Source organism: Brassica rapa, chromosome A09 (assembly GCF_000309985.2).
Source record: "Brassica rapa cultivar Chiifu-401-42 chromosome A09, CAAS_Brap_v3.01, whole genome shotgun sequence".
Lineage (NCBI taxonomy): Eukaryota > Viridiplantae > Streptophyta > Magnoliopsida > Brassicales > Brassicaceae > Brassica > Brassica rapa.
Genome location: NC_024803.2, coordinates 10,915,856 through 10,939,458, shown reverse-complemented (window position 1 = coordinate 10,939,458; position 23,603 = coordinate 10,915,856). Strand labels below are relative to the sequence as shown.

Genomic DNA, 23,603 nt, shown 5'->3' with positions numbered 1-23,603 from the left:
GGTGGAGGAGCTTAAGGAAAAGGTGGAGGGGCTGTACGCTGATGATAATGCTACAACAGAGGAAATCGCAGCAGCATTAAAGGAACTCTCTGATGCTCTTAGAGCAGAAGAATTGTTCTGGAAACAAAAGAGTCGGGTGTTTTGGCTGAGAGAAGGGGACAAAAATACGAAATTTTTTCATGCCTTGACAAAGCAAAGAAGAGCAAGGAATAAGATCACACAGCTCCTAGATGAGAATGGAAACGCAGTTGAGGATGAAGAGGGATTAGTAGCCATTGCTACTAGTTATTTTAGACAGATATTTGAGTCATCGAATCCAGAGGATATTGAAGATGCACTTTCTCAAGTTTCAACGTCGATCACAGGGGCTATGAATGACAACCTTACAGCCCCGGTCTCTGAATGGGAGATCAAACTGGCGCTCTTTGCTATGCACCCGGAGAAGGCTCCAGGACCAAATGGGATGACTGCGCTTTTCTATCAGAAATTCTGGGATATAGTAAAGGAGGACTTGACTCGTATGGTCAATCAATTCCTTTTTGAAGGGACAGTGACGACTGGACTGAATGATACAAATATATGTCTCATCCCTAAGACAACGAGGCCGAATGAGATGGCTCAGTTTAGACCCATTAGCTTATGTAACGTCAGCTACAAGATAATCTCTAAGGTCTTATGCCAAAGACTAAAGAAAGTGCTACCAGGATTGATATCAGAGACTCAGTCAGCCTTCGTTGCTGGGAGACAGATCTCTGATAACATCATGATTGCTCAGGAGATGTTCCACGCTCTCAGAACTAAACCTAGTGGACGCAATAAGAGAATGGCCATCAAGACAGACATGAGCAAGGCATATGACAGGATGGAATGGTCCTTTATTGAAGCGGTCATGCGAAAAATGGGGTTCTCAGAGACATGGATCACATGGATAATGCGGTGTATAACGTCGGTGAAATACAAGGTCCTTATGAATGGAGAGCCAAGAGGAAATATTGTTCCAGGAAGAGGTCTACGTCAAGGAGATCCTTTGTCTCCTTTCATTTTTATTCTATGCACGGAAGCGCTCGTTAGCCTTCTTAATCATGCAGAGATCCAAGGGAAGATAACAGGGATGCGCGTCACACGCGCGTGTCCATCGGTATCCCACCTTCTCTTTGCTGATGATAGCCTTTTCTTCTGTAAGGCGGAGCCCCGTGAATGTGAAGAAGTAATGAAAGTAGTCAGGAAATATGGCAAAGCATCTGGACAGTGTATTAATTTTGATAAATCGTCCTTACTCTTTGGTAAGCGGATTAATGTGGCTATGAGACAGGAGCTTAAAGATGTGCTTGGAATACAGAACGAGGGCGGAATGGGAACCTATCTGGGTATTCCAGAAGATATAAGTGGATCCAAGTGCAAACTTTTTGCATTTCTAAAGGAGAAGTTGATGTATAGAGTGAATGGATGGACAGGTAGATGGCTGTCGAAAGGAGGGAAGGAAGTGCTGATAAAGTCCATTTTGCTCGCCTTACCGACATACGTGATGTCTACTTTCCTCCTCCCATTGGAGATATGTGAAAATCTTGCTAGTGCCATTGCACAATTCTGGTGGAGTTCAAATCCACCAAAAAGAGGGATACACTGGGCAAAGTGGGAAAACGTTTGTTTACCAAGAGAGGAGGGTGGGATCGGTTTTCGCATGATCCACGAGTTCAACTTGGCGTTACTGGCTAAACAATTATGGAGACTAGTTCAATTCCCTGATTCTTTGGTTGCACGAGTCTTGAGGGGGAGGTACTATAGATTGTCCTCTCCATTGAGAGTAAACACTGTCACCAGCCCATCCTATGTGTGGACAAGCATTTCTGCCGCAAGGAAATTGTTATTACTGGGGATTAGACAGAAGATACATTCAGGACATGAAGTCAAGGTGTGGGAGGATCCGTGGGTTCCTACAACTCCTGCGAGGCCAGCTATTCCCATAGCACAAGTTATGCACCCGAATATGAGAGTCAGTGATCTTATTGATCAGGCATCGAAGGAATGGGACATTGGCTTATTGGAGAATTATGTCAGTCCTGAGGACATACCTCTCATAAGAAGTTTAGCCATAAGCTCAACTCATCGTCGCGATACTTTTTGCTGGAACTACACGAGGAATGGCCAATACACGGTTAAATCCGGATACTGGCTGGCTCAGAATGTGCTAAAGCCATCGGCTGAGAAGGAAGTTCTAGAGCCAAGTATCACCAAGCTCCAAGCCTTTGCTTGGCAGATAAAGGCACCGAAGAAGATATGTCATCTTATATGGCAACTGTTAACGGGTCATGTGGCAGTAACGAGGAACTTAACAAGACGTAATATGAGGTGTGACAATTACTGTCCGAGATGTGGAGAACTAGAGGAAACAGTAACTCATGCCATTTTTGAATGTCCACCAGCTCTCCAAGTTTGGTCATTATCGTCCACTCCGACAAGCCCAGATATATTTCCCGTATCAAGTGTCTACACGAATATGGACTTTCTGTTTTGGAGGAAGAATAGCATTATTGAGCCAGAACTCGACAGAGATCCTTATCCCTGGATAATATGGTATATTTGGAAGGCTAGGAATGAAAAACTTTTTAGGGGTATAGACAGAGATCCTTTGGAATTAGTTCGACATGCAGAAAGTGAATGCAAAGCCTGGTTTGATGCTAACGAACTGGTGCAACCAGTGGTACAAGATAACAACCCGGTGGCAACCCAAGTCATAAGCTTGGGTAATATCTGCTTATTAGATGGATCTTGGACATCTTCTGCTCAATTCAGTGGATGCGGATGGGTATGGATGGATAGTAATGGGAACATTCAACTTATGGGAACAAGGAACTTCACTCGGCGCGAATCAGCCTTGCATTCGGAAGTAGAAGCACTGCGATGGGCGATGGAGAATATGCTTCAACACTCAACATGTCAGAGCTTTGGAACGGATTGTAAGGAGCTGATTGCAATGATAAAGGACCCTCAGGCGTGGCCAAGTTTTGCGACGGAGTTGGAGAGGATAGAGACGTTACAGATATGCTTCCCGGACTTCAGCATCATGCATGTTCCACGAACGCGAAACCAGATTTCAGACTTTTTAGCTAAGACTGCAAGATCTTTCCATAGGGAGTTACTTTTTATTGGTTGTTCTATTCCGGTCTGGTTACCTAGACCACCTCAAGTTTGAGTAATAGAATAGCCTTTCGACGTCAAAAAAAAAAAAAAAAAAAAAAATAAACTTGTAAGATAAGTTTGATATGTTACAAAAAAAGATAAGTTTGCTAAATAATCAAATTGTATTTTTATTAAGACCGATGATCATGAGTAAATATTGTTATTAAAGGGTTTTCAAAGGTTTTAATATTTTGACCAATCGTATAGTCATGTTATTTATAATAAGATATGGTATCTAATAAAATATAACTAAATTGTATAATATTGTTTCTAAACAACATGTAATTTTGTTAGAATCCATCCCAAAATAAGGGGTTACCCGAGTAGCGGTAGGGGTTACACTACAAGAAAACAGCGGTATTCTGACGGACGTTCCGACGGAAAATGAATTCCTCGGAATATACCGAGGAATTTCCGAGGCAATTGCGAGGAAACACAAAATTTGGCTTCCTCGGAATTTCCTCGGAATATACCGACGGAATTCCGAGGAAAATTCAGTTCGTCGGAATATTCCGACGGAATACCGAGGAAAATTCAGTTCGTCGGAATATTCCGACGGAATACCGAGGAAAATAGTATTCCTAGGAAAAAACCGATGAATTCCGAGGAAATATTATAGACGTTAGAGAGCCGTTGGGGGGATTTTAAAAATTCCGAGGAAATTCCGAGGGCAGAAAGGTTTTCCTCGGAATTTCCTCGGAATAGATCTTGTCGATTTAGAGATTTGATTATACATTCCTTTTCCTCGGAATTTCCTCGGAATTTTCCGAGGAAATTCCGACGACGATAGAGTTTTCCTCGGAATTCCCTCGGAAAATTCCGAGGAAATTCCGAGGAACTTGGGGTTTTAAACCGAAAACAACGTTTTACGGATTGAATAACACGTATATAACCTTCATTAAGTGTCTTAACCAGATTACGAAGTCAAACTTTGGTGTTTTACCCAATAACAAACACTTTTACGATTGCATGAACGAAAACCATACAACATAAGAGAAACACTTATACACTTTAACAAACGGTAAAGAGAATACTTACAATTATTTTTGAAATTTTGTTATTTCATGGTTTATGATCATCTATACAAAGAATCCTCAATGGTATGCATTATAATTGTATAAGAAATGAAATACGGCGAAAATAATCGATGTTTTGAAACCCCAAACCCTGGTTCCTCGGAATTTCCTCGGTAAATTCCGAGGAAATTCCGAGGAAACCTTGTTCCTCGGAATATTTTCATTTAACCGGGTAAACCAAGCCGCCAAATATTTCGCGAAAATTGAATTAATGATTTCCGAGGAAATTCCGACGGATATAGTAAATATTTCCGAGGAAATTCCGACGGATAATTTCCGTCGGACCCCTCATTTTATTAGGTCGAGCCCGACCTTCTTCCCCATTTCTCTCCGCCGCAATCTCTCTTTCTCCTGCGATTTCGTCGACTCCTCTCTTCTCCCTTGCGATTTGCGGCGCTTTCTCTCTTCTCCCTCGCGATTTCCACCCTAATCCTCATGTATGAACCCTATCCCACTCTTTTAGGTTAGATTTGTATGGTTTTTAAGTAGATTTGATGATTTTGGAATGAGATTTATAGATTTTGTTAGGGTGAATGGTAGATTTATAGATTTTGTTAGGGTGAATGGTAGATTTGATTTGTATCACTTGATTTGAATTTTTTTTTTTAGTTTTTATTAATTTTGTGGTTATAAAAATCGAATTTGTAATTATATATATATATTGAAAACGTTTTTTGTATATAAAATCTATTTTTTGCATTTTAAATTCATTTATATATTTATTAAACATTTTTAAAATCTATAAAACTTTTTTTAAGATTAAAAATCATATATATAATATTTAAAATCATTTTTTTGTGGTTATAAAACGTTTTATGTATTTTATATATAAAATATAAATTTCTATATTTATTAAACATTTTTAATATTATGAAAACTATTTTTTGTAATTATTTAACATTTTAAATATTTTTAAAACTATTTTTTGTAATTATTAACTGTTTTTGTGATTTATTTAAACTATTTTTTAATTTTTATACTATTTTATATTTATTAAAACTAATTTTGTATTTATAAAACATTTTTTTATTATAAACACTATTTTATTATTTTTTGTATTTATAAAAACTATTTTGTATTTATAAAAAGATGATTTCATATTTATAAAAATATTTATATTTATTAAAACTAATTTTGTATTTATAAAACATTTTTTTGATTTATAAACACTATTTTATTATTTTTTGTATTTATAAAAACTATTTTGTATTTATAAAAAGATGATTTCATATTTATAAAAATATTTATATTTATTATAACTAATTTTGTATTTATAAAACATTTTTTTATTTATAAAAACTATTTTAGTTTTTTTTTGTATTTATAAAAACTATTTTGTATTTATAAAAAGATGATTTCATATTTATAAAAATATTTATATTTATTATAACTAATTTTGTATTTATAAAACATTTTTTTTATTTATAAAACTATTTTATTTTTTTGTATTTTAAATATATTTTCTATTTCAATTTTAGTTTTATATTTTCGAATTTCAGTTTAAAAAAATAAATTTATATTTTTTTTTTAATTTTGGAAATATTCCGAGGAAGTGTATCCCTCGGGATATTCCGACAACATCTTCCTCGGAATATTCCGAGGAAATTCCGACGAACTTGTGGTCCTCGGAATTTCCTCGGAAATTCGTTTCCTCGGAATTCCGTCGGAAATTTCCGAGGAATTTCCGAGGAAAAATGAAATTCCGAGGAGTTATTTCCGAGGACTTTTTTCGTCGGTATGTCGTCGGAATAGCGTTATTCCGACGACATACCGACGATATTTTCCCTCAGTATGTCGCTGTTTTCTTGTAGTGTTAATTTTCCGTTTTCCACTGCTTTGTATAGTTCTATCCTTTCATACTGCTTTAATCTTTTAATCAAAAGTTGTTTTTCTCGACCATTTGTTATTCCAGATAGATAATTCATAAATATATTTAGAAGTAAAAAGAGACACCTTGTTTAAAACTCAAAATATGTAACAAAGCACTGGGTGCATGTGCATCCACAACTTTTTCTTAACATTCTCTCCTGACGGCAGTCGCATGAATCGCTTAAAATATTTTACAAATTGCAATTGTTGCTTGCTTAAATTTTTGCATCCGTATCTATCCATTGTGTTTAAATTAGTCACCTTAAGATAATATGTTTGTGAGACCCCAAAACATGCTATTTCTAAGATTTACATTTTTGCGTAATACTGTTGAATGCATTTTGCAAAAGAGTGATCCAATTGAGCGTGTGAAATTTGTATATTTTTGTCATTTACTTGTATCGTCTTTTTTTTTATCAACCATTTAAGATGATCTACAATGGTTAATTATGATTGAAACCCAGAGGGAATAATCAACCACTATATCTCAATATAAAAAAGATTTATTTCGTCAATTAATACCATGAATCGGAATTAGTTCATTATTACTATTAATTTTTAGCTAATTTTTAATATTAGTGATTTTGTTCCGGAAGTTCAAGATGTTTGTCGCACAAGAAAGTGTTTAATAATGTGCGTCATGTATTTGGACCTAAATAAAGTGTGACGAGACAGTAAAAAGAGAAACAGAGTATGATAGCACAACACAAAAGCAATACAGTATTATTGACACAAACCGTTATCAACAAATACAACCCGACCCTTTAAAAATTCCAGTAAATTACAACCAAATGCTTTAAACATGCACGATAGTGAGGTGTATCATGGAAGTTCATATAAATGACATAAACTTTTGACTCTTCATATATATACGCTGAAAAGGGGAATGAAAGTAACATGACCAACAAGTAAACATCAAAAAGTATAAAACCTAATATCTTTTGTATTTAACCATCCCTTATATAATGCCCATCATTTTCGCAAACACACACACATTTATTCAATACTTTATACCATTCCAAATTCAACTGATCTATCATAATTAAGTATCAAATTGAAAATGGAAAATTTGTGGTGGGAGAGAGATTCACACCTTTTGTAGAAAATGCGTGTGGGACAAACTGAGAGACACACGGCGTTTTCGTTTCTGCCTAGAATCAAAACTTAGTGCAAGACTGCATACAATGGACATGTTTAACTCTTTACAATGAGCATATTCGTAAACTATTTAACTGTTGAAATTTGCGGGTCTCAGACCTCCTCACATCAGACCTCAAATGGAATCGAAAAAGGCTAGAAGAAATCTTACCGTCGTTGGCGTCACAGATTCAAACCATAAGACCAAGCACCAAAGGAGCAGAAGATATCTTTGTTTGGCAACCTCTGCAATCAGGAGTGTACTCCGCCAAATCAGGATACTCTACAGCCTCAGCACTCAAACATCAGCACACACCACAAGAGGAGAACCAAGAGTTCCGCTGGGTGAAAGACATTTGGTCTGGACTCTTCTCCCCTAAACTCAAAGTATTCCTCTGGTCCACCATCCAAAAAGCACTCCCAACTGGCGAGAATCTGCAGAATAGAGGCATCACATCAGATCTCACGTGCCCAAGATGTAAGAAAACAGAAACGGTAATGCATATATTTTTCAACTGTACTTTTGCAAGGAAAGTTTGGGAAGCTGTACCCTTAAGACAAGCGATCCCCATATCTGCGGAGGACACAATAACATCGATGATGGTCAAGTTCAGAAGAGCCCTATGCCTCCCACCGACAGGAGTTCAAAACCCAATCCTTCCCTGGATCCTCTGGTCCATATGGACAGCTCGCAACAAACTCCTCTTCGAAGACAGAAACATGCCACCTGAGGAGATCGCATCAGGAGGGATTAGGCTTGCGCGAGAGTGGAATCAAGCACAAGAGCCAAAGAACTCACCAAAGAAGTCAGTATCTGCTCCAGAGGTGAGCATCGACGGGAGGACAACGTCTCGAAACCATAGCGGCGACAGCGCGATCATCTGCACAACGGACGCATCTTGGGATGCGACATCAAAGAGGGCCGGCTTAGCATGGATCTTCAAGGAAAGCAACGGAACAATCGCGACCCAAGGATCAGAAATCCAACACTCTGTCTCATCCCCCTTGATGGCTGAAGCCCTAGCAATTAGATCATCTCTCGTCATGGCAGTAGAACACGAGATTCCCAATCTCAGAATCTACTCCGACTCACTAACGCTCATTCGAGCAATCAACACCAAGATGCATGATAAAGAAATTTATGGGATCCTCTGCGACATCCATCAAATCTCTTCTGTATTTGGCTCAATCTCCTTCTCGTTCTTGCCTCGATCAAAAAACAGAGAAGCGGATGAGCTGGCTAAACGCTGTCTCCGTTCTTTTTCTTTCAAGTCTTGTATTGGGCCCATTGGGCTAAACAATTAGTTTCTTATGATTAATGAAATCCTTAGTTGAACAAAAAAAAAAACAATGGTGTGAAGTAGACATAGTTGAATTCAACAAGTTAAAATGTTAAATAAAAAAATATGGAATCACCAACACCATGTGTTTTGTTATTGTTAGTTGTAAAGTTTTTTGTTATTTTTATTACATCTTGATTATTCAACACTAATTATTCTTTAATCAATTCATTTACGTTTATTTATCAAAACTTATTTGTTTCACATTCTCTATAAATAGAGATTGTTTTCATTTTTTGGACATAGAAAATAATTTTCAAATAATTTTTTTGAAATAAATCTTAACAATAACTCTTTTAACACAACTTCTTTAATTATATTTCTGAAAAATAATTTTCAAAACTTTTAGTTATTTTAATTTAATTTTAGTTCACAATAATATATATAGTAAAAAAATATGAAATGAAGATGGTAAGATATGGTGTTGAATATAATTAAACAAAACAATTAAAAAGTAGAAAGTTGAATTTGTGTTGAATTATTAGGTGGGTAAAAAAGATATGCGGGGTATTTAAAAGTCAAAATATACTGTTGAATTTCAAAACTATAATTGTGGTTAAATACACAAGGCCAAAAAGTCAATGACTTTGGCTCCCTCTCTTCATCTTTACTCTATTATAAATTGAAGGGCCAATCGGCCAACTCTATTTGTCTTTAAGAAACTAAAACAGAAACCAATTGATAACCAATCTTTTTTTCTTTCTCCTCTCTCTCATAGCTAAAGCATAAATATTGAGAGAGAAACTTTTGATTGTCTGTGTGGTTTGTGAGAGATGGAAGAGGCAAACAATCAAAGTAAAAAATGGGAACAAGAGGAGATTAGTAATGAAATGAATAACTGGGAACTGACTGAAGAAGAAAGTTTTGATTGGAGAGGAAGACCATCCAACCCTAACAAGCATGGTGGAACGAGAGCTGCTCTCTTTGTTCTTGGTACTCTCTCTCTCTCTCTCTCTCTCTCTCTAAAACTAATTTAGTGTTAAAGATTTGTTTCTAACCAGTGATGGATCATATTATACTAGTGTCTTGGTCCATAAGAACCCATCCTTATCCAATTTATGGTCCCACTAACCATAATTATTTATTCCATAGACCTTGGTCAATATAAGATTTCACAATTATTCTATGGCTTATAGATTTGTGATTTTTAATTCTGTTTTAAAGGACTACAAGCCTTTGAGATAATGGGGATAGCAGCAGTAGGGAACAACCTTATAACATATGTTATCAACGAAATGCATTTCCCCTTGTCTAAAGCGGCCAACATTGTTACCAACTTTGTCGGCACAATCTTTATCTTCGGCCTCCTCGGGGGCTACCTCTCTGACGCCTTTCTCGGCAGCTTCTGGACCATCCTCATCTTTGGCTTCGTTGAGCTTTCTGTATTTCTATGCTCTCCTTCTATTATTTACATAAAAGTATATATATAGATCTATGAGTTCCATGGCTTCCATTCCGAAACAAATATGGGACCCCTATTATATATATTTGGATATATATATATATATATATATATATATATATATATATATATATATATATATATATAATGACGTAACTATTTACGTGTATACGTCCATGCATGCTTTTGGTGTGTACTCTTTTATATATAAGTTTATTATTTATTATTTATTATTTATTTTTGCACCCAAAAAAAGTTTATTATTTATTCACGAATATCTCATCGCTACAAAGAAAGAACTATTTAACATCATTAGTTAGTGTTTAAGATAAAAAAGCATGTTAAAAACGTTTTAAGATCAAATTTCTAGTTGAGACTTTTTAATTTTTTTTCTTAGAGAAAATTGAAGGTAACTTTAATTGATGATATATCAATGTTTAAGATCAAAGTTTATAATTCTGAAGACATTAATTATTAATTAATTGGTGTTTGACTCTTTACTGCCACCTGTCTTCCCAGGGTTTCATACTATTATCAGTACAAGCACATTTACCTCAACTAAAGCCACCAAAGTGTAACCCACTTATAGACCCAAGCTCATGTGAAGAAGCAAAAGGTTTCAAGGCAACGTTCTTCTTCATGGCACTCTACTTGGTGGCTTTAGGAAGTGGCTGTGTGAAACCAAACATGATAGCTCACGGTGCGGACCAGTTCTCTCAGTCACATCCTAAACAATCTAAAAGGCTCTCATCTTACTTCAATGCCGCTTATTTCGCCTTCTCCATGGGCGAGCTTATCGCGTTAACTCTCCTCGTTTGGGTCCAAACTCATTCGGGCATGGATGTTGGATTTGGAGTCTCTGCTGCAGCTATGACGATAGGCCTCATTAGCTTAGTCTCCGGCACTATGTTTTTTCGTAACAAACGTCCACGTCGAAGCCTCTTCACTCCCATTGCCCAAGTTAGTTTTTACTTTTTTTATTAACAATTCGTATACCATTCGAAAACTCAAAAATATTGACTCATTTTAGGATAAAAATGGAATCACAAAAAAAATAAATATATATATATATTCTGCAAAAAAGAACTTATATAATTTCTTTTCAGAAAAAAAAGCTTACAAAGTTTTGGACAAAGAAAAAAACTTATATAAGTTATCAGATTTTGTCTTATACATAAAATTATTATGTTGACTTTAATAACGAAAGATCGAGATTAATAATAGCTAGTTCCAAGCCTAGTTGTAACAATTTTTGTGCACCCCCAACTCTAATTGTAACTAAAAACAAAAATCTGTCACTAGGTGAACCTAGATTTCTTTGATAGAGTATGTCTTACACAGGAAAGACAAATTCATTAATCATAATGGCTTTTTATTCCCTAGCTAGTCTTTTTGGAAGTTTTACCTCAGTTGAGTTATAAGAAAATATATGTTTAAATAAACAAAAATTTGATAAGACGTATTTGTTTTTCAAATTTGTCTGCATGCGTATATTATACTTAAGTCCATTGGAGTTGGACCCATGAGCATTGAGCATATATTATGGATCAAAGCTTAAGAGCATCCACACATATAAAGTAAAACTAGTATAAAAAACAATATAGTTGACTTATATCCACGGATAATAATAAATATCCAGCACTTATATAAGTTATTATGACTAACTACTAGTATTACGAAGGAATAGTAACAGTTTACATGTAGTCCTACAAAAAAAACACTACATATGATTTCTTCAAAACTTGCAATTATACGAGAATTTTGTTGACAAAAAAAACGAGACTTTGACAAAAATTTGCAATTATGTGATAACAGTTTACATGTAGTTCATGGAATTTGTGAGACGAGTGTTCATGGAACTTCCTTGTTGAACCGTCAGCGATACGCACTATACGAGAATTTAACTTTTACTGTTTTATTTACACTAGTGATCCAAGCTTTTATCATCTGACTAATTCTCAAAAGAAATGTAGCTATCACATAGTCCTCTCACTGTCTCAATGTTTTTATTTTTTCCAAAATTTGTATTGTTCAAAATATACAGCTAATATTTTATACTTCCTCCGTTTCATAAAAAATGTCACTTTGACATTTTTCACACAGATTAAGAAAATGATTAAAATGTATTAAAATTCTTATTAATTACACATATTCAACCAATAGTATTTAAAATAAATGAAACTATTTATAAAATCAATGTATTTGTAATTAATTTTAAACAGAAAGTTGTATTAAAATTCTAAAATGATACTCTTTTTGTAACAAGTAAAAAAAACTATAGTGACATTTAATATGAAACAGATGGAGTAATAACGGTTTAGTTTTCTAACCGCCCATCATCATTTAAAATCATTGTTATTTATTTTAATTATACGTGTTGTGTGTAAGTAGATGAGTTATATATATATATATATATATAAAGTTATATTTTGGTTTTTTGTGTGTAATATTTACAAAAATCAGGGTATAATTGCTGGCAAAACAAAACTGGTTCTTAAAAATAATTTAGTCGATATGATAAAATTTAACAATTGAAGTACTCATATGATCGTGTTAAAACATTTTACATAGGTTATTTACAAAAATCCAAATTATATATTGTGTTTCTTGAAATTCGGTCCACTGGGTTTCTTCAAAAGACAATTGAAACATACATCGAGGTATCAAAGTGAGGAATTTTGATTACGTACCTAGTTACTCACACGTGTGTAGACAAGCCAATGCTACAATAGTTTGGCCCATGCTGACTCATGAAAAGAGAAAAGCTGCTGTTGAAATAAAACATTATAATTGTGCGTTTTTGTTGTTGTTGATAACAAAATAAATATATAATTGTATAGTTATGGTTCTTTGAAAAAGAAAAAAATTGATATCAGCTTCTGCAGTCAGCAAACGTATTAAATACATATATTTACATGATCTATTTTCCATGATATACATCAATAATAATAATTTTTGGTAAATTATTATTAATAATACGAAGTGGTTCTGCATCTCAGGTTGTCGTCGCTGCCATATCAAAAAGAAAGCTTGTGGCTCCCTCAGACCCAATAATGCTTCATGGCGGAAATCATGCCTCAAATGACGTTTTACCTTCATCCACTTTACCACACACTCCTCGTCTCAGGTCTTGCATTGAACTCATTATTTCACTTTTTCTTTCACAGATATTTAACTTTCTGGTCGTTTTGGTGTTATATATATCCATTCTTATCAGACCAAATCAAACCACAATTTCAATAGAAAGATTTTGGTCTGTACGTGTTTACATTTGCGTTTAATTACATGTGCTTTTTCCAAATAAAGGGTAATTTAAATGTTTTTATCAAAAATCATTACTAAACCTTTTACCACATAAGTTAAACAAAAATCTCATCCATACATATTACAGAAAATTAATATTATTTTATAACAATGCGAAAATGTGTTAAGAACAAAACAAAAAAAGTCTCAAGCTAACACAAATTTGCATGAAATCAGTGAAAATATATAAAACTTTATGTACTATTGGCAGGTTCTTGGACAAGGCATGCATCAAAGTCCAAGAAACAAACACAAAGGAGAGTCCATGGACGCTTTGCACGGTATCACAAGTAGAGCAAGTCAAAACCTTAATTTCACTTGTTCCAATTTTCGCAAGCACCATCGTCTTCAACACTATCTTAGCTCAGCTCCAAACGTTCTCTGTTCAACAAGGAAGTTCCATGAACACTCGTCTCTCAAATTCCTTCCACATTCCTCCGGCTTCACTCCAAGCAATCCCTTACATTATGCTCATCTTCCTCGTCCCTCTCTACGACTCTCTATTCGTTCCTTTTGCGCGCAAGTTCACGGGACAAGACTCAGGCATTACTCCATTGACTCGGATAGGATTTGGACTGTTCCTCTCTACTTTCTCCATGGTTTCAGCTGCCTTGCTCGAGAAGAAACGTAGAGACTCGTCGGTTCTTGACGGTAGAATCTTAAGTATCTTCTGGATCACGCCGCAGTTCTTGATCTTTGGGATCTCCGAGATGTTTACTGCCGTTGGATTGATTGAGTTCTTTTACAAACAATCTGCAAAGGGCATGGAGTCCTTCCTGATGGCTTTGACTTATTGTTCGTATTCCTTTGGGTTTTACTTCAGCTCTGTGCTCGTTTCGATCGTGAACAAGATAACTTCAGTCAACTCCAAAGGGTGGCTAGGGGACAACGATCTCAACAAGGACAGGCTCGATCTGTTTTATTGGCTTTTAGCGGTTCTCAGTCTACTGAACTTTCTTAGCTATCTCTTCTGGTCTCGTTGGAACATTAAGTCTTCGAGAAGCAACAACTCTACTGTGGTGGGAGATGATAACATTTAGCTTGATGCATATTACATGTTTAAAACCCAGCATATAATTAATATGAATAAGTTTATTGACGTAGCACATTGATTTCATAGGCTCACGTCACTCCCTGTAATCATTTTTATATAGAAAAGGAAATGGTCATTGGCAGCAGCACCAAATTGACATTACATATATATATATATATACGCACACCAATTAACCTAATGTGTACATTACAACAATCAAACGATATGTCAATGTAGAATTTGAAGGTTGAATAATTGACAAAGACCAACAGTTACAATATACGGTTCTTTCAGAGTGAAATAAAGCTAATACAAAACCAGTTTGATTTGTTTGTGAAAACAGTAAATAAACAACAATGAAAACGATATGAAAAAAAATAACGAGGCGCTAGGTTAAGGGTATATTGCAAGAATTCATAGATCATGAACCAAACACTTATTCAGAGAACGATTAACAAGCAAGTCTCAAACTCAAATATCAATTACAAGCGATCCACAATCATGCAACGATCTAAATTGTCGTTTGAACCTAGAATTCTAGACAAGCAGTAATGAGCGCGCGGGTTTGATATGTTCACGATTTGCCACATTGCCTCACCATGTTCTTTATAGTAACCTATTACACTTTTGATTAATATATGCAATCTAAAATCAAAGACTAAATTATCAATTTATTCTCAACATTAACAATAGGGAAAGACAATCGAATATATATATCACTATCTATGTTTAGTTCAATGATTCCAGAATCCTTTGAATTCTCTAAACTTAAAAAGAAACTACTCAGACATGATAGCAAAAATCACAGCAATAGAGAATGAAAAAAATCATGTATGAATCGATAATAATAAGCATAGAGAATTTAGAAATCTTTTCAAAAATATATAGAGATTTTTTTTCTCAAATTTACAAAGTTATAATCTCTCTTCAAAAATATGTGTAGAAATTATCTTAGTTTGAAAATAACAATAAAAACGATATATATTGCAAGATGTTGGCGGCTCCTGGTGAAAAATAAAGATTCCTAGGTAAAATTCTGGAATACTTGAAAGCTTCCTTAAAAATTTGGGTTTGAGGAACGCCTGCTCCGTTCATAATCCGGGTGCTATATTCTAGACCAACTGCTTCGCAGGAAAATCTCTACGTGCACTCAATTCAGCATGTTTTGTTCAAAGTGATCCATATTCTATCCATAGTTTACTTCAAACCTGTAATACTCAAAAAGATTAAAGACTCAATATATACTCAAAAACACTTTAAAAACATTGTTAAAATATGTAAAAAACATGACACATCACCAAAATTTTGAATTATAGGATAAAGCAAAAGTCTTTACTAATCAAGGCCTATGCCCAACCATTCTAAACTTGTTACTATATTTTCAAAGATTTTTCAGAATTTTAGATTATGTCCAACTGCTCTACTTTGCATATGCAAAAGGAGTGTCATGCTAACCAAGATTTCATACGATTGTTGGTTAGACAAAAAAAAAAGTATTTTGATGCAAAAAGTTCAAACTCTAAACCTTACTAAATGAATTAATATTAAATAAGACAGATTAAGAAAACACTTGAATGTTCTGTATTAAAACTTAGGGAATCATTGTCAGTGTCACAGAACAGTAGCACACAAACAGGAAACACAACACCAACATTTTCTTTCCAACAAAAGTAAATTGAAGAAAGGTGAAAAAGAAGAGGAACACGATGAAAAGTGATGAATTTTCATTTTTCTTCAATGATGTTCTCCATTTGCACACAATCTAATGGTAAGAAACATGTCTGGAACATGTTTGGTGTTAAAGATTGGCTCTCCTTCCCTTTGTCCACTATGTACTAACAGTTTCTTTATGTTCACTTTACTTTACTCATCAATGGTTAAATGTTTGATCAATTTGTCTCCCAATTTAATGGCATTAGTACAATCTCCCACCCAACACAGTTCCTTCAACTATAGAGTTATTACAAGAAGTGGGTTTCATAATTTGTGATGTCTTTCTATAATTTCATGCCGCTCTTGAGTTTGTAAATTGCAATTTCTACTTTTTCTACAGATATATTTTCTGTTCAAATGTATAAACAGTGGCTACCTCATCTTTAAAATATATCTTTAGATTATGTTTGTAAATAAAAATAAATAAATATTATCTGTAAAAATATAGAGACACTGAATCTTCTGGAACCCTGCTTTCATTTTTTACTTGACGATCTATTTTGATAATCTCCAATCAAACGTACGAAACGCGAAAAAACAATCTCAAGCCAATTCCATATATGGGGCCGTGTAGGTGTATACCAAGTGTTATAAGATCTAGTCAAGCTGATGGAATTATCAGACTGCTGTAACAGGATTATACTTTATTTTGTTGGTTGTTTCCATATGAAGATGTTATAACTAGGGTTTGATGTTCATTTAGCATCATGCAGTAATCTTAATTACACATAACAATGATAATGTATTTAAATATGATATTTTTGTTTATCACTAATTGCATTAATAATTTTGTGTCCTGACCAAAAGAATAGGATCATGATTCATGCTTAGTTAGTATTTACGTCTGTTGTGTAGTATTAGTGTAGCGAAGCCGAGTAACCGACTGTAGTGTTAATTGTAGGGAAATTGTACCCCGTACACTAGACTTTTACCCTAATTAACCAAATACCCTAAATCCCACAATGTTATACCTTTCTCCATAGACACAAACTAGTCACATCATAGGTATTTTTATTTTTTTAGGGTTTTATTCATTTTTACTCTTAATTGTATAACCAAAACAGACTTTACACCAAATCATATTGCAATATTTTATAAATAAAAATCGTGTTATTAACTGCCAAGCATCACAGGCTCATGAATTTGAGTACATTTTTACAAGCTTTTATAAGCCTCAACTAGGCCTCACAAATGGGCTTACATGCCTGTTTTATTTGTGTAAAATTAATGAGTTTTACCCCGTAATTCTTCACTCTCGTTTTAGAGCCCAGAAGGTGATGATGGAACGAGTTTTAGTCAGAAAAACTATTTTTTTTCAAAGAATAAGCACAATAAATGTGGTTTATTTGATAAGGTTTTATAAATTTTGCAAAGGTTTTAGAGGGTTTATAATGAATTTTTTGACAAAAATTTGTAAATCTGTTTATAAATTTGGACAATGAAGATGACAAGCAGAAGCAAAACTACCTTCGACTGCGGTCTGCAGTTTCTGTTGAGTTGTAACATATTTCACTTTCAGATTCAATATCTGAACTAGGAAGAAATGTCACAAGTAATTTGCTTGATTCGCACACGACACATTATTCATTTTGATGTTCCAAAACAGAGAGTTCACACAGCTGTGGTTTCGGGGCTCGGAGGGTTAGAGCCTTTGGCGCCAAATCTCTTGGTATTCAGAAAGAAAAAAAAACAGCTTCACAACATTGAATGGTAAAGTTTTTGCAACAATAAAAGAAGACGTAGTAGCATTTCCTTTGCGAGTTCTACAGAAGATATCAATACTATTAAAATAGGATCATGTCCAATTGATAAATATTTTGGGGGAAATTTCAATAATACACTTTGTGGTGTACCACTTTTCACTTTTACCACCACTAAATGAACATTTTCAAAAATACCTTCTTCACTAAATGGCAAAAGACTAAATTAACCTTTCCTTATCTTCAACCATAAACGCCTCTTTTCAGATCTATCTTCTCTCTCGTGGAGATCCGCCGTCTCCGTATTCATGAGTTTCACGGTGTCCGTCTTTAACGAGTTCGTCGTCTTCTTCGTCAAGCTTCTCTTTCGTCATCCTCAAACATGTCGTTGCTGTATTTATGAGCTTCACCGTGTCTGTCTTTAACGAGTTCGTCGTCTGCTTCATCGAGTCCCGCCGTCGTCGTATTCATGAAATTCAGCGTGTATGTCTTTAACGAGTTTGTGTTTTAGTATCAATTGCTCTTTCTACGATGAATTATGAAAGTAAGACGTTTTAAATTTGCTTCTCTCTTTCTTCCAAATATGTTGATTTAGTTTTTTTTTTTTGGCTGATTAGTGACAGTTCTGTCTATCTTGGTTCCTTATAATTTCTGGAAAAGTTTCCAATGAAACAATCAAACAAGATTGCTTTAGACTTCTCATTTGAACATGTTGATCTAAAAGAAACAGTTTTGATAGTGAATATTGAGTTTGGCAACTTAGAACCATTTATAAATCTGGGTTTTAAGTAATTTTAGGGTTTTTTCCTTTCTGTTATCCAAAAATAGAATACAGTTAATTTGGATTTGTCATCTGAAGGGTTCTGGCTAAGAGAGAGATTATCGATAGTAAACACTGCATATTAAAGAATTATAACCCCTTATAAACCTAGATTTTAGGTTATTGTTGATAATGCAACTCAACGATTTACAGGGTTCTATAAAAGAAGTATTTTTAACAAGAGTTGTATATATCTATACATATAAATGTGTGAACTCAAGAAGTCTTTTGTTGTGTTATCCTATATTATTTGTAAGACTTTTGTCGAAATACATGAACACTATGCTTATCCATCTTAGACCATGATTAGAAGTTCATATCATCGTTTTATTAAGTTCATATCATTGATGCTTCAGACTTCTCATTTGAACATGTCGATTTAAGAGAGGTATTTTCCAATAGTACACTTCATATTAAGGAATTATAACCCCTTATAAATCTGGGTTTTAGGATATTGCTGATAATACATCTCAACGATTTACAAGGTGTTATAAAAGAAGTTTTTAAACAAGAGTTCATCGTATATATCTATAGAACAACATATAAACGTGTGAACATGAGAAGTCTTGTGTTGTGTTATCCTATATTCTTTGTAAGACTGTTACCAAAATACATGAACATTATGCTTGGATAAGGTATCTTTACACGATTAAAAGTTAACATTATCTTTTTATTTCGTCAGGCAGTTAGATAGCAATGAATTTTGCACATCTTCGTGATTCCTCTGAGGATTTATGAAGCTGGAACAGATCCACTAGACAATCCAAAAGTGATTATCCAATCGGTGTCTTGGTCAATAATGTGAAGCATTTTATAAAAGATTATAAATGTAGTTTTATATGGGTTTATAAATTTGTAAATTAGAGATTTGGGAGACTTATAAAACTTGTTTGTTATTTGTTACATCTTTTGGTTAATACAATGTTTGGATTCTCTAAGGAATACAAACATTTGGTGACCCCAACGCATCCAGATCTTAATGACATATATTTTGACAGTGTTGTACAATTAGTTCAACAAAGATATAAAAAGAAGAAAAGTTAATGGGAACAAAATTTTGTGGATTTACTTTTTGCAGTATATGATATAGAGCAATAACACATGAAAGAAGATAAAAGTGAAGAGAAAAGAAATTTAAAGGGCAAATAAGAGTTTATAAATCATTTACAAAAGTTTATAAAACATTTTTGTAAGTTTATAAGCGATTTATAAATATTTATAAATTATTTGTAAGAGTTTCTAAGATCTATGGTTCACTTTCTCAGATCAACCAATGGGGGTAGATCTATGATTATTGATGAATGTAAATAATTTATAAGGGTTTATAAAAGCAATTTATAAACTATTTATAAAAGTTTATAAAAATGTTATGAAAGCATATATTCAATTTATAAGGGGTATTATAAGAGTTGTATAGGTTTATAAATCAACTAAAAGAGTCTATAACCATTTAGAAAGCTTTACAAAACAACTTATAATGGTTTGTATAATAGTTTATAAGGGTTTATAAAGGTATATAAATATTTTATAAGGGTTTATAAAAATAATTTATAAAATTGATACACCATTATAAAATAATTTATAAGGGTATGTAAAATTATTTGTAGGAGTCTATAAACCATTTATAAAGACATATAAGATTTGTAAGTCCGACAAAGGAGGTTTCTTCGTTCGTGGAGCTGAAGCGGTGGGGTCTGAAGCGGTGGAGCATTGTTCGCTGTCCTCATGTGCCTCAGAATCTGCCACGTATCATCATCTCTTTATAAAACATGCACGTGTTCTTTATTTTTATGAATTTAATCTTGTGTATCAAAGTGTTGGGCTCTAAGCCGAAAGACTTGTGCCCACAATTTCAGCCCATGAGGCTTAAATGAAAAGAATGTTGACAAGAAAAAAGATTTATAAGGGTTTATAAAAGATTTTAATGGGTTTTGAAGAGTTTGTATAGGGTTTACAAAAAAATATAAAGGTTTTATAAGACTTTATCAAAAAATTTATAAATAGTTTAGAGAGTCTTTTTAAGCTGTTAGAGAAATATCTATTCAGCCAAAAAACATATCAGAAGAATCAGGTGGTATTTTGAAGTGTTACAACCTTTTATTTCATGAAATCAGGTGTAGAGTGTATGACAAAGCGTTGTAAGTATATTAAGAAATGAAGCATTGTTAAAAGATAGTTGCTTGTTACTAGTACTTAATCTGAAGGATGAATGCTTCTTGAGACATTAAGAAACATACATTCAGAAAGAAGTCGTTATAGTCTTCTTTGAGTGTGAATTCAGCTGAATCAAACCACCAAGCAAGAGGAGTAGAAGGCATCATCATCATATAGCCATGGCGGATTGGGGAGCACCAAGTTGATGAGCTCTTCAAGCAATCAGTAGACTTAGGATATTTTATTTTGATTTACAAGAATGTATAAATTGATTCATATAGGTTTATAAATAGATTTGTAATACTTTATAAAATATCTACTGCAGTGTATAAGAGTTTATGAAGGTAATTATTTTATGAAGTCTTATAACATTTTATAGAGGCTTATAAATCTGTATATAAGGGTTTATAAAAATATTATAAGAGTTTAATAATCTTCATCGCACAATTTGTAAGAGAAAATAAATCTTTTTCAAGAGTTTATAAATCTTTTATAAGATTTTATAAATCTTTACATTTAGAAGTAAAATATTCATAAAGCTATTATAAGTTTAAAAAGTTTAAAAATAAAAATCGGTGATATAAATACATGAAGATACTCGTTACTAATTTTCTTAAAAAAGAAACTAGAGTAAATGTAAAGTACAAATGATTTACAGCTTACAATCACTTATAAGAACACGTGTTACACATATATATTACAGAAAGACATGTGTCTTGTTTCTCTTATATGTGTCAAGAACATATATATTACATATAAAAACATGTGTCTTCTCTCTCTTTCTGCAACTCCAATCTTCTTGAAAATTGTGTTTCCCTCTGAAAACATAAAAACATAGGGCTAAATATATATATTGTTTTACGGTTTCTTTTATAAGGCCTTATAAATATAAAAATTGTAATAAATACCTCAAGCGGATTACCTTTATAAAATCACTTATAAATTTTATAAGAGCTTATAAAACCTTGTATCAACCATCTATAAAGTTTTTAAAACATATATAAATATTTATAAAGCTATTAAAAGAGTTTATAAAACTATTTACAAGAACTTATAAGCTATTTATAAGAGTTTTTACATTTATTTATAAGTGTTCATAAATTAATTTACAAGGTTTATAAATCTATTTATAAGAGTTTATAAATCACCAAATTAACCAACTTTCCACCATTTCTTTGCTTATTAAAGAACATCATTCTTTTACAGTTTCTTTTATAAGGCCTTATAAAAAGGTATAATTGAGTATTGAGATGATTCATTGAGAGATACTTGGGGTTTCTGAATTTATAATGGTTTATAAAAAATTATAATGGGTTTACAATACCACAATGTTAGATGAACGCCTCAGTTCTGCAGATGCACATAATGTATCCAGAACAGATATATAGCCTTCTAAGACCTTTCTCACAGCAATAGCAAAAGCCTGATTAACAAGAGTATAGCAGCTCTTGTTATTGGCTTCTTCATTTTCACCTACTTTACAGCTCCCCCTGTCCCACAACTTCCAACTTGAAGTTTATGAAATGGGTCTACGAAGTTATGGAGAAGAAAGACCAAAGAACCAAAGCATCATATGTTTCAAAGAATCTGTCCCAAGGCGTCAGTGCTTGATAACCGATGCCACAAGCTCAGACTTTGGTAGGTTGTCCTATCAGCTGGCTGAGAGCATAATACATAAGAGAGCTTATGTATGCTAATAAGAGAAGACTCAACACCTTGCAGGGCATTCAACACCAACCTAACCAAGCTTAATTCCTATTAAAAAGCAATAAAATTGTCAGAAAATATGGCCAAAAGTATAAGTAGTCTCAATATACGTCTTTCATCTAAGCACTAAAGATATTCCATTGTTTTGTAATTAATTACTAAGAATAGAAATCTGAGAACATCACATCGTAATCTTCCCAAAGATAATGATTTTGCTGTAACTCAATACAGTACATCGAGTACTAAACTCAAAAAAAAAAAATTGATACTTCTTTTTCCCCAAATCATTCCTTATTAGGTTTCCGATCCTAGCCACTCAAGCAAAATGCAAAGCTCATGTTTCCACGCATACAAACATGAAAAGCGTAAATGGTGAACTTACAGAGACAAAGGAAGAAGATAGAGGAGAAGCACGAGTTGGAGGAGGAAATTGGCGGCTCTGAGAATGTAAGGACTCCCAATTACTTGGTGGAAAGGTAAAGCTCCTCCTGTTTGAGCTTCTCCAGAAGCGAATCAACGCTCGTCGCCATCGTCATTATTTCTCAATGAAGGAGAAAGTGACAGATCGTCTTTTTCACCTGAGCTTGTAGAGTTTTTTAGCTTCGTCGGAGAATTCGTCAGCGCCGTCAAATCCGCCGGAGAACTCGCCAGCGCCGTCCGAAGAACTCGTCAGTGTCGTCGGATTTGATCACCGTCGAATTCGAAATCAATCTGGGAACTCTCAGATTTAGAATTGGGGGAGAAAGTGAGTAATTTAGGTTTAATTATTCAAGGGTATAATTGTACTTTGTCTATTAAAATTTTAATGGTAAAGTTGAAAAGTGTAAAGTTGAAAAGTGGTATTAGCAAAGTGGTATTAGTGGCAATTCCCCAATATTTTGTCCAATTATTTAGAACCTAATTATTCATTATACAACACAAATTCTATAACCATAAATGTTTTCTTACTAATGAAATAATTTTGTAACCTCCACTTTTCCATATGTTTCGGGAACCATTTTGTTCAAGTCGACAGTTACGAAAAAAAAAATATTATTATTTTCTTTTGGTGTATATACCAAATACGGATGATTAAATATTATTATTTTCTTTTGTTATATATTGCCACATTATTTTAAGAAGAATATGGTTTAATTAATGTTTTAAACACAGTCTAGATGTTGAATCTG

The 23,603-nt window shown here is 33.7% G+C and overlaps 2 protein-coding genes and 1 long non-coding RNA gene across 3 annotated transcripts; 2 read left to right on the top strand and 1 right to left on the bottom strand.

Annotated features, from left to right (window-relative positions):
* The first annotated feature begins 6,927 nt into the window (after nucleotides 1–6,927).
* Nucleotides 6,928–8,567, top strand: LOC108869886. The gene is made up of 2 exons (XM_018654931.2): nucleotides 6,928–6,955; nucleotides 7,381–8,567. Exons 1-2 carry the CDS (start codon nucleotides 6,928–6,930, stop codon nucleotides 8,565–8,567), a joined length of 1,215 nt encoding a protein of 404 aa, XP_018510447.2.
* Nucleotides 8,568–8,826: 259 nt separating this feature from the next.
* LOC103838583 (protein NRT1/ PTR FAMILY 4.3) lies at nucleotides 8,827–14,497 on the top strand. The gene is made up of 5 exons (XM_009115032.3): nucleotides 8,827–9,535; nucleotides 9,767–9,984; nucleotides 10,524–10,964; nucleotides 13,004–13,131; nucleotides 13,519–14,497. Exons 1-5 carry the CDS (start codon nucleotides 9,376–9,378, stop codon nucleotides 14,345–14,347), a joined length of 1,776 nt encoding a protein of 591 aa, XP_009113280.1. The 5' UTR covers nucleotides 8,827–9,375; the 3' UTR covers nucleotides 14,348–14,497.
* A 2,119-nt stretch (nucleotides 14,498–16,616) lies between these two features.
* Nucleotides 16,617–23,311, bottom strand: LOC117128061. Its single transcript, XR_004451213.1, has 2 exons — nucleotides 22,817–23,311; nucleotides 16,617–22,482 (listed from the first exon to the last, which is right to left on the bottom strand). It is a non-coding gene; the product is annotated as an uncharacterized LOC117128061 (long non-coding RNA).
* Nucleotides 23,312–23,603: the final 292 nt, after the last annotated feature.